Raw genomic sequence first — 12342 nt, 5'->3', positions numbered from 1 at the left:
TTAATTCTGTTCACAGCATGCCCCAGCATTAAATGCATACTATGCAGGAATTGTCAGTTACTATTTGTAAACAGTTTTGCCAGCAAAAGTGAAAATGAAAGCCGAACCCAGATTCACTCTGCTTGGTGTTTCGCCTTGCTGTATTTGCGTTTTTGCCGTGCTTTGTCCATGATTTTTTAGAGCTTCCTCCTGGATGCATGCTGCTTTCTGACACCTGGTCGCTACCTTTTTTTATAATGTCTCAACCTCACCTGTGCACTGTCCCCAGGAACGTCCTGGACGCAGCAAAATAATCAGAAAATGCAGGCAGAGAGCAGAGTCTGTGCAAACAAAATACACCACAACACCCTTATGGTGGGTCATAAGTGATGATTGAGAGGGATTACTTTTGTATGATCCTATGCGTTGTGTTTTTTTAGGGAAATTCTGCTTAGTATACCTTTTTAAGAAAAAAAAATAGAATCTATCGGTAATGTTTGTAAAATTATGTCCAGTGAGATGAGATAGCAGTTTTCCAGGTTACTTTTAAAGCGATGCTTTGGATGGAAAGTTTGGATACAGAAAGTTGGCACCATACTGCTCTTTTCATTGTGAAAATGGAGGCAGAGAAAACCATAAAACTAAGCAACACTGATCAAATATAAACCAAGATTGCTGTGTTACTGTGTTGCCTTTTTCTCACCTCAAAATTTTTCTGAAACATGTTTTAGCTTACTGCTAAACTGTAATACAAGACTATTTGTAACTAGCTGGCTGCTACTGTGTCCAAAGTTTCACTTCGCATTACGTCACCCACAGGTGGGAGAATTTATTGCTCTGGTATGGCACAGTGAATTCTGGTAGTTGTAAGTTTTCCACCTCTTGAGCAAAAGCCAAAGCCACAGTCCTTTTTCTCTTTTTTTACTCGTCATGTAGCACCAATTGTAAAAGTATGTGTCTTTCTGCTGCATAGACTGCCTAGTTTTATGTGAGAACCCTCTTTATATCGACGAAATGCTTCTGTATGTGAGAGGAACCATGCAGGAAAAAAGTGCTAAGAGACAACCTGCAACGGGAAGTGTGCATTTGCATTAAGAATGAGCAGCATCTGAGTTTAGATATATATTTAAATCACACATTAGTTATGCTGTTCATCAGTTGCTTGTGAATAATCCCATCTTTATTGCCCTTGAAGTGTTTTTACTGAAGTCAACTTGATTGTTGAATTGTGCATGCAGAGATTTGCCACTAAATTTTCCTGTGGCCTCCCCCATAGTTAATAATAGAACACATTAAAAAAATCACCAGAACCAAATTAAGAAGGGTCAAAAATGCTTTCTAAATTAAGTGTGTGTGTGTGTGTGCGTGCGTGCAGGCACGTGTGTGTCCATGTGTGCAGACGGTGATTATTTGTATAGGGAGCACAGAGTGCATGAAATGTACTGTATGATCCTAAGTAGTGTAAAGAAATAAGAATGTTTGTGTGAGGGCAGGTGATGGATGAGTCGGTGGGACATGCATCTTATTACCTCCTCGGCTGGCTCTTATTGCCTGCTAGCTCTGGGAGTGTTGAAACAGATAGCAGCTCTCACTGTATTAGGCAATCCCTGTTTGCAGTGGACCAGTGTCTCATCCTCACACTGCTGCTGCATCAGAGCAGGAGCTAAATGTAGCCACTGCTCTTCCCGAGCTGAACAAGTAAAATGTTGTCAGATAAAAATGATAAGTGCACGTTTTCAAATCTTGCATCATTTTAAACCTCCTTTGTGCCTGGTTTAGCATGTGCATGCAGTAGTGTTACATTTTTAGAAAGCCTGATGGAAGCTTATAATTTGTTGTGTCATTTTTTTTGTGTCAAATGTTTATTAGTTGGGATGCATATTTAGCTTACAAAACGCCCCTCACTCCTCCAGCTTTATGTATGTGATTGGAACACCGCCCACAGTGTTCCACTTGAAGTAATAGACAGATGGGAGTCAGTCACAGCGTCGCTATGATGGAGAGAAATTACCCTGCTGAATACTGCCCTCCCTCCCACACTACATCAAACACACTGGACGCTCAATATTCACCAAATCACTCTATTTCTTCACTCACGATTGCCTTGTCTATAGGACAAGACAGCTTAATGCACTGAAATGACCAGACGTCCACTGAACAATGGGTGAGATACTGTATGAGAAAGATTTTTGGTAATAAATCTGAAGATTCATCTGGTTTAGATTATCTCTTAAAAGCATGTCCTCCTCCAGCAGCATGCTGATGTTCAAATGTTCAAATCAAGGTCTCGGCAAGACAAAGGAACAATTTCAAGGCAAACATTGATGGCGTTTTTGAAATGTTCAGGCGTTTAAGGCTGTGTTCATTTGATGACATTCTGTGCAGTGCAGAAACAATTAGAAGGTCATGCTGGGGGATTTGCGTAGACTGTTTTAACTCCACAGGTTTGATTCATCACAGCAAAGTATTGTGCGCAGTGTTCATCATTACCCCACAGACTGTTTAAACAGAAGTGACTCACTTCACGATAAACAGGTGTGCCATAAAGTCAATACACACGCTGGTGCTTTGTGCACAAGTCTTGACTAAATTCATTGCATCACATATACGTCACTTCAATTAAAACCAATCTGCTTACAGGCAAAATGTTTCCTCTAATTTGGTAACACATGGTGTGTGTTTTATAGGCTGATTACACCCAGCTGGCACCTGCTGTCAATATGATGTCAGAAAGATGTTGTCGGACAGATGTTACATTTTAGTTGGAATGAAAATCGGGTTGAAAATATTTTATATGTCTAACGACGTTAAAATATTGCCTTGTGTGGATGTTAACATTAAGATATTTTGCATACACTGAGTTTTGTTCTCCATACTTTACAGAACTTAAAACCAACAAAATATCGACATTATCTGTTATCAGGGTTCTACATCTCATTGACATTGGCATTAGATGACCTGACTGCGAATTTTGCTTGCATGACGTCACAAGCAAAATTCAGGATAGACGACTTGAGGCAGCATTTAGACTGAACAGGAAGGGAATCACCAGAGGCCCAACGATACTATATTATCACAATACATAAGTCACGACTCAGTATTATCGTGATTTTAAACATGTTGTGATATACTATTATATATTTTGCTAAATTGCATATTGTGCTTTATGTAATAAGATAAAGTTTTCAGTCTTTTAATTTCACTTCATTTTCATTGCAGCAAAATGTGTCCAATGGACTGAAAAACAGCAGATTTTATTAATCTAAAAGGCAACTAAAAGTTTGATTTATGTTTGTGCTATTAATAATTTATATAATTGTATAACTGTCACAACCAGTATTGACAGTAACTGACTGTGATGTTTAATAATTAAATATTTATATGAAGTTAATAAACATATGAAAATATCATATAAATAATCTAGCACCTCTTAAATCATTACCGTTATTTTTCGTTCTCTCTCTGTCTCCCTTTCCCAACACCATCTTGTTGCCTTTTCACTGTCCATTAGGTTTATTGGCTCTTTTTGCCCTTTCTAGAGCCAGTGATTAGTTTGTCCATTCTGGGCTACTGTAGAAATATGACTGAATCCTGACAGACTCTGAATGAGGACCAGCTCCCTACGTAGATATAAACCATGCGTTCTAAAGTAACAAAACATACTATTTTAAGATGATTTCTCACTAAATAAACCATACTGATTATATTATACTCAATTTCTGCCAGTATAACTCCCTAAGTCCTACACACTGTTTGACTAGTATCACATTTAGCATATGTAGTACTTTTCTGGCAGAGTTTAGCATTATAGAAATAATAATAATAATAGTAATAAACCTTATTTATAGAGCACTTTTATGCAAGGGATGCAGCTCAAAGTGCCTCACAATAATAATGTAACACAAAAGCAAAAAGACAAGATTAGACAATCAAAAGACAATGATTTTTTTTTTTTTAATTTAAAAGTTAAGTTTAAAAAAGTACAGAGACCACTAAGAGTAGTGAAAATTAATTTAAAATAATAATTACAAGAATTACATTGATTACATGCAGAATAAATAAATAGGTTTTCAGCAGTCAATTGTTTATCGAGCACCACTTATAGCTTTTGGAAAGGTATCCCGTACCTTTTGAGCATAGATAACAAAAGCTGTGCTACCTGTTTTCTGATGGCCAGCTTAATTATTTCACAGATTTGAATTGTCACCATCATCCCAAAATGTACATAGAAATGCAGGAATTGGAATCCAACCCGAATTTATTTTTGGGGGAGGACCCTGAGACCCTCATTATGTTGTGCCCTCCCCACTTCTCAAACCAAAGTTACGCCTTTGTCCAAATCTCGTTATCAACTCATTAATCCACAACCTGAAGTTGTAATGACAACTACAGACAAACTTTTAGATTCCATCATTTATTTTATGGCATCTAGAAATAAGCCAGTGGTCATGTTATATCGGTCTGATGGGAAATCCACAGCTTGACAAACCTATCAATCAAATCCAAAGAGGAAAGTGGCTTTCAGGAGTAAGTTGCATCTCATCTGTGTGGGAGCATGACTGCACTATGACAAAGCATCGCCGGTAGTGGGTCTGTTTCTTTGAAATGACTCAACCAGGAGGTGCTTCCCCACATGGTATGGCCTGATCCGTAACACCGGGAGCTACTTTATGGCCCCCAAAGCGACGCATTCACTCAAACATAGAGAGGCGGACTGCCATCCAGCATCGTAGCAGGAGGAAATGCAGTTTGTGTTTGTGATGGATGCAACTGCCATGCAGAGAGAGAGAGGGGGCGCATATATTTGCAAATGCTTGACACATCAGTGTTGACAAAACGAGTCATGTGACGACCATGAAGATGGCGCAGCTTATGGTATATTGCAGGTTTCTCAGTATTTTCTTGCAGCAGCTCGACAGTTCGGACCGCGGAATGATATCGCGACCTATTACCTCCTAATTACCGAGCGATTCAGCCCCGTTCACGCTGGCTGAGCAGCCTATTGTGGATCAGCTGGAGTTGCGCGCGATTGGCTGGAGGATAAAAAAAGGGGAAAAAAACAAAGAAATTAAATAAATAAGCTTCGAGGAAAAAGAAATATCTTCGCTCCACTTGAAATGCGGCTGCAATAACACCTTGTTGTGGAGAAAAGCGCTCACCGTGTGCGTGCGAGCGTGCGCGCCTGCCTTGCGTGAGGCAATGTGTGTGTGTTTGCGTGTGTGTGCGTTACATTAGGTGGACACGGAGACTGCATCAGACTGGAGACACACGCCGGGACATAATAGAGCGGAGATATCGAGGCTTTGATGGTCCTTCCTCCCCCCTCCTGCACGCACACAAACGCCAGGATTCCGGTCGAGACATGTAGTCCCATGTTATGAGCAGCCAGGAGAATTTGTAGCCTTCAGCTCTCTTTTTTTTTTAGCAGCATCATCTCACGATATCGACATAATGTGGCTTGCTCTACCGGAGGGAAAATAACCAAATATGTGGATACCTACAGAAGAGGAGAAAATCGGAGTTGGTGAGTCAACTGCGCCCTTTATTGTTAATTTATCAACGTTTGCTTTCTAGCTTTTTAATTGACTTCAATCGGGCAGCGTTGTGATGGCAGTTTTTGCACCAGAAACACCCAAATTTTTTGCTCATCGACACCCCGCATAGCCTATCAAGCCTGTTTCTTTCACTGTTATATACCCATTACACACCCGATGAAAAACACATACACTTATAATGGCTGATATACACGGCCAGTGACTGCATAGAAAGGGAAATTGCGTGGGATGATACAGCCCACCACCTTTAAGATGCTATCGCAGTCTGTACACAACCGCAGGCGGTGCTTTAAATCAGGCTCCTACTCCTCAGTTGTGTGGTTTTTTTATTTTAAAAAATGCGTCAGTGTAGCATTTTAGCCTTTTCTTCTTATGGGCATATCAGGAGGGGGGAGAGGGGGGAGAAAAAAACGCGATTCGTGTAGAAACCACGAGGGGGCATCGTGACTGCGTCCCTCCAACAGGTGTAGGCTGGAGTGAAGCTGGAGTCTACCTGTAGACTGAAAACTGCCCTTATGCTGCTGCTGTTGCTGCTGCTGCTGCAATGACAGAGACTGCACTGTGGCACATTTCATCCCTGCATGCGTGCACTTTGACCCCGAGATTAGCTATAAGTACACTGCAATATCAGCATTATTTCCACTCAAATTTGCATTTTCTTACAGAAAAGCAAACGTCAAAGCAAGCTAATTACACTATTATAACTAGAGGAGGTAAACTTACGCCATTAGGGTCATTATAAAGTGACTGTTAACCCCACGGCCACACAATGAGTGTCTACAGTGTTTGATTATGCTATAGAAGGTTTTCATTAGGGGAATGAGTCATGTCCAGATGCTCTACAGCTTGTTTCTTACAGGGCTACTCATGCTGGCTTGCACATGATACCCCCACATACACATATACAAACGCCCACACGTATACACTTCTTTATAAAGACTGCAGGGTGAGAGCACCGATGGCAATCCACCACATTATTGGTATATCTAGTGGCTGCACAGTAATCTTATGCAATCAGTCTTTGTATTTTTTCATCCAGCGCATCCAGTTATCTCACTGCAGGTGTTTTTCAAGCGCAGATATGTTGGGGGGGTTTAACAGTGTGGGGAAGCAACAGTTCGGTGCAGCCTCCGCATCAGTCAGGCGGTGCGGAGTGACCTGGCGCTGTCCACGGTGCTGAAATCTGGAGATGACGCTGTCCACGGTGCTGAAATGCGGGGAAGCAGATCCGCTGTGTACCTACACAAGTACATACTGTACCTTGTAAAAGCTGCCCACGTTACTCTGGTACAATTCCCCCCTTTTGCCTCACATAACGTGTTGATTTGCTCAATATTCCTCCAGCTTCATTGTAGATGAAGCCCACGCTGCTGCGTTAACCGGCCCTTACATAGCCTGTTATCAGCTGTGCTATTCTGAGTAGCTCCATTTTGCACATTTTCCCACCTTCTTTGCTTATTTTGTGCTGTAAAGTGTCTCAACACTGATATGAAACTGAGCTGCGGTCCGTCACCAGGCCTCTCTTTTCTCCCATGTTATATTAACCCTTTTAAACGTGGAGCTACATCTCTTTTCATAATAATAATAATAATGCTAATAAAAATAATAACAATAAAAATAGACAAATGTATTTATAGAGCAGTTTTCGTACAAGAGATGCAGCTAAAAGACCTGAAAAAATGAAAAAGACAACAAAATTAGACAATCAGGAAGCAGTCTGTGATAAACAAAAAATAAAAATCAAGGTAAAAAGTACATAGACCAGTAGGAAAAGTAAAAATGAGAGAATTGTAATAAAATGATTATTACAAGAATTACATTAATGGAAAGTCACACAAAATAAATAGGTTTTCAGCTGTCGTTTAAAAATGTTCACCGAGCCCGCTTCTTTTATAGCTTTTGGAAGGGTATTCCATAATTTTGTGCTGCTTTCAGAAATCTTTCACAAGTATTTACACCTTTGAACCTTAAGCAAATTGGTGTGATTTCTTTCAAAAACATGGTAAAAAAAAAAAAAAGCAGCCAATAAGCAACTTGGCCAGAAATGTTCCACAAATTGCAAGAAAGTAGATTTAGAAAAATAGTCCTTAAAAAGCTTGATTTTATATATATATTTCTAGCTAATTTTCGGGCCATTTCTTCTTTTGTTGCTCATTGCCTTCTTCTCAAGTTTTGAAAGAAATCAAGACAATTTGCTCAGGTTTCAAGGGGTTAATGGATCCCATCTACACAGGAAACAGAGACCACCCCATGAAATGTTAATGACTTTCTTAGAATCGCTGCCTATTCATTATTGTGTTTGTTTATGCAGGAAGTAAAACTGGTTTGTAAATCAGTTGTAGAGTGGCAGTAAGGGCCTGGGTTGAATGTACTGTGTACTGTGTGGTGTTGCCTGGCTCTTTCCACTCTGGAACTGCAACTGATTATTATTTTAATCACTAATTAATCTCTAATTGCTTGTATTGTTCCTTGTTCAATACTTAATCTGTAAAATGTCAGAAGTATCCAAATTTAAATGCTCATTAGCAATAAATATTGTGTAAGTTGTAAATACTAAGTTTTTAAAAATTACAATAGATTCTCAGAATATAAACATTAAATCAGTCCCCAGTCCAGTCTTCTTGAAATTTCTATTATTTGCAAATGAGTCACCGATTTCTCTCACATAGATATTGCAAAAAAAATTCTTTACACTTTTATTGGAAAGGGCTCTCAGTACCTGCCCACATGAGAGAGTGAAATGAATCAGCCGGCTTCATCTGAGGCCACATGGACATGGCTCAGACGCAAACTACTGTAGCAGTGCATGAAATAATCAAGCAGCACTAGGCCACCATTATCTGAAATGGACAGCTCTAGGATCAAACGTGTTCACGAAAGAACAAAAGATAGAGCTAATGTTCGACTGAGAGCGGATTAGAGAGATTAAAGTAGTCCAAAGTAGCATTTCTTCATGGGTTTTAGCTTTGATTTTTTTTTGTGGAAAGTTGCTCAGCTGCATTTCTGTGAGCACTTCTCAGATTCATCATGGACGCTGAATCACAAAATTCATTAGCATTGTAGTTTTCTGTACACATCAACATTATAATACACTCATTGTTGCATGTATGACAGTCATGTACGTGGTCATTATGATAAGGTCATCACAGACCCCTGCAGCTGAGTAGCGTGCCTAGATTTCTGTGCCACTGATTTGGGATCAGATCTGGTGAAATGCTCCTCTGCCTCTGTGGCAGATATCCCTAGGTTGCCAAGACTCCAGCGCAGCAAAGTGTCTGAGAAAGTGAGTGTGCATTCAAGTCGTGCTGAACAACATGACTCAGTGGGCGAAGCCCAAAGACCGTTGTGTAATTTTTAACTTAGCTGGATCTGGGACAGGACTACTCGAGCAGGACCTTCGTGGTCTGCATATTCACATTGCATTACTGGAATGGTTTAAGGATCACTCAGTAAGCAGTTCAGCTTCAGTTGTGCTGGTCATGATTGAGACTGGAGCCAAAAGAAGGAAAGAAACCTGTGAAAACAAGTTCATTTCAGTGCTGCAGTTTAGAGGAGCACAGTGTCCTCTTTAAGAAAATGCTTGTCAGTACACTGGTGCCATTAGCACTCAGTTGTTTTGAAAAAATAGCAGACGATTTATAATCCATAATAGTGTTTACTGTTGTACTGGCAGGTTTTTGATGACATCTCCCATCTCTCTGCAGAATATTTCTCCCCTGAGGGCCGTTGTACAGTCAGGTACTCTGTGTGTCTCTCACAGATTCTAATACAAGGTCATCATCAGGCCATGCACGCTGTGTTTTAAGCTTCATAGAGGAAACACAATTTTCAAGACATGGCAGCATGTGATAACATTTACACTGGAAGATGATACGTGTCTCACTTCATCTGTTGTAAAAGAACAATATATGTTTTTTATACAAACAATAGCTTACATATTGGATTTGGTCTGACTATAAAAAAATGACAGAGAAAGACAGATGTGAATGGTAGACAGGGGAAATGGGTCAAAGGTCACCCTCAAACACGGAGTATCTCACACACTTGAGACTGGCTTTATACAGAGTATTATATATATTGAACACATTCTGTCACATACATGTGTATTTCATCAGTGGTTTAAGTGTTAGTGCAGGAAACACTGCAAACGGCAAAGAGACAGTAATTTGAAACAAAATTCTAAATTACAGTTTGCTAATGTGATGCGAGAAGGGCTGCAGCAATATACAGGTTTCAAGGTATACAGAGCAATTACAGAGCAACAAAATATGAAATATTAAAGGATAGAGAGTTACTATAATATAGTAAAGAGAAAATATAGATTTGAAATTAATTGATTTCAAATTTAAAAAATCGCTAGTAAAACTAGCAAATGTGCCGACAAGAGGTGCAAAGATAAAATGAATACTTATTATGATTTGAAATCAAGTTTAAAAGAAAGTTTACAGTCATTTCAGCTCAGAGTAGGCCGTGTAAAAAAAGGACAGTTTTTAGCTTTAACTTAAAAGTGGTCAAAGTTGGGGCTTGTTTAACATCATCTGGGAGGTATATCATACTGTACAAAACTGAACAGTTGCCGAGATGCGACTGTGCACCTTTCATACAAGACAAACCTCTCAACATAATATTTGAGGTGTTACAACTCTATTTCAACACAGTGGAGAACTCTGAATTGCCACATTTTTTCCTGAATTCATCACATTAAAGCCTTTTTTACATCGCAACACTGCAGGATTCAATTAACAAGGTGAGGTGGAGGTTTTAACTCATAGGCTTTCTGTTTGAAAAATTAGGCTTTTTTACCTACACACCACGGGTGGCAGCACTGCTGGTGAAGAGCAGCGAGTAAGAAAATAAAGGCACAAAAGAGGAAGGGTGTTATTAATTCTCACTGAGACTGCTTCAGTGATTTTAAAACTTATTTTACAATCATGCACAAGTTTATCTTCCGTCTCTTGAGTCTAATGCTTCTTTTATACTTAGATTCTTGATACTCAAATGGCAATTTTCCTCCTATGATTTTCAGTATTAGATGACCAGAGTGACACCATAGATAGTGTAAACTTCATGGCTTGAATTTCATAACTTCTGGATAATTAAATTGAGGAATATTGCTAATTTTGACCCACAGGAGCTGGTGGTGGGAGTTATGAGGTGCTGTTATGGACAACCAACTGCAGCCCCTATTTTCACTTCACGCCAACACATAAAACTGGATTCTTAAGAGACTGTTTTCCAGCTGTTGAAAACATTTAGTAAATTTGAAGAATAAATCACAGCAGCTATCTTCAGCCTCATTTGTTTCTTTTGAAAATAACTAGGTGTATTTCTTTAGTTTTTGGAAGAAATATTCAGCCTTGCCCCTGACTTATTTACTAAGGCTGATTATTATTACTGGAAAGACTTTGAATCTCTTTGCTGCCATTTCACTTTCCTCTAGCTGCCTCTGGGAGTCACAAGCAGATTACTCAAGGAAATCCAGTCCCTATCATGTTGTTGTAAAGTTGCCACTTTTGGGGGAACTTTTTCTATTGCTACTGTAAGAGCTGTAGCTTCTGAGGCATGCCATGAATTCAAATGTTGCACCCTGTGGTGTCATACTGAGGAAACACAAGTTCTGACAACCCAAGGCCCCAAACTGAGTGCCCCCTACAGAGTCTGTGTTTTTTTGTGGATTTTATATTTAGTTTATGCTTTTACTTCATGCTGAAATGTTCTGAAATAAGGACTGGATTCAACCTAAAAACCCCAAACAAATAAAACATTCTAAAAAATAAGATACTTTAACTGTTGCATTATCTTAGACCAGCCAGAGGATTAAAATGTGGCTGTTTTTTATTGTCAAATAAAACTTGCTCCACTGTATGAGTGCTTTAAAAGGGACAATTCTCCTTCCTTCAGCACCTTATCAATGTTGGAGTGTGAGTTGTCTAATTCATTTGTCATTGTGACAAAGCGGTTTCTCAGTTAAAATAAAAAAAAAAACAACAACCAATGAGCGCTGCTGGGATACTTGATTTTCCAATCAGCCTCCTGGGTGAGACTAACGGCATTATCAGACTTTCATCAAACAGTGTACTGGAGCCAGTGAGGAGTAAAAACAACAAAAGCAAGTGCCATATGATAGACACTGCTGTTGAGGCTGTTCTAAATCTACATCTTTTTAATTCCGTTCATTTATTTTTAGGGCATTAAAATATGTTTTGTTGCTGACCCCATCCACAGCAGATTGCTTAGCTTCCATGTCAGACTCCAGCCTGCTTCTCCAAACTGGGGGCATGCTGACTGTCATCTATTGCATGTCATACACTGACTAATAATAAGTACCTCATACAACCCCACTTCAAAAAATCTGAACTATCCCTTTAATGGCATCCTCCTCGGCTGAGCTGTAACGTTAGTTAGCTAGGTGAGATAGCAGTAGATGCACACTTCCTTCTGCATGGTGATGCAGTTGGCAGGTGTGGTTTGATAGAAAGAAAATAATTCCTACATGAAACTTCCTACATAATTTCTGGAAAGAGACATTTCTGTTGAGTTTTTCATTCATATTTTTTGTTTTACACTTTTAGCAAAATGAAGTTCCATTATGTCGGCAGAATGGCAGACATCTCTTTGGCTGATACCTTTAATGATCACTGAGACTGATAAATAGCACTAGTGGTAACAGAAAAAAAAAAAAAAATTGATGTGGGGCTGGATCGTACCTTTAATTAAGCAGTCTTGCACCCAAAACCCCAAATTTAGATTGAGCAGGCATATATATTTGACATACATGGAATAATAGATTTGAGGTGAGGTGAAAGGA

The 12342-nt window shown here is 39.3% G+C and overlaps 1 protein-coding gene across 1 annotated transcript in view; it reads left to right on the top strand.

Moving 5' to 3' along the window:
* The first annotated feature begins 6723 nt into the window (after window positions 1-6723).
* LOC121946458 (dedicator of cytokinesis protein 3-like) overlaps window positions 6724-12342 on the top strand; it is a 61180-nt gene continuing 55561 nt past the window's right edge. Inside the window, exon 1 of the mRNA XM_042491021.1 lies at window positions 6724-6781. Coding sequence (XP_042346955.1) covers window positions 6724-6781 — 58 coding nt within the window. The remainder of the gene's footprint in view (window positions 6782-12342) is intronic.

This window comes from Plectropomus leopardus, chromosome 8 (genome assembly GCF_008729295.1).
Source record: "Plectropomus leopardus isolate mb chromosome 8, YSFRI_Pleo_2.0, whole genome shotgun sequence".
NCBI classification, from domain to species: domain Eukaryota; kingdom Metazoa; phylum Chordata; class Actinopteri; order Perciformes; family Serranidae; genus Plectropomus; species Plectropomus leopardus.
This window is presented reverse-complemented; position numbering and strand designations above follow the sequence as displayed.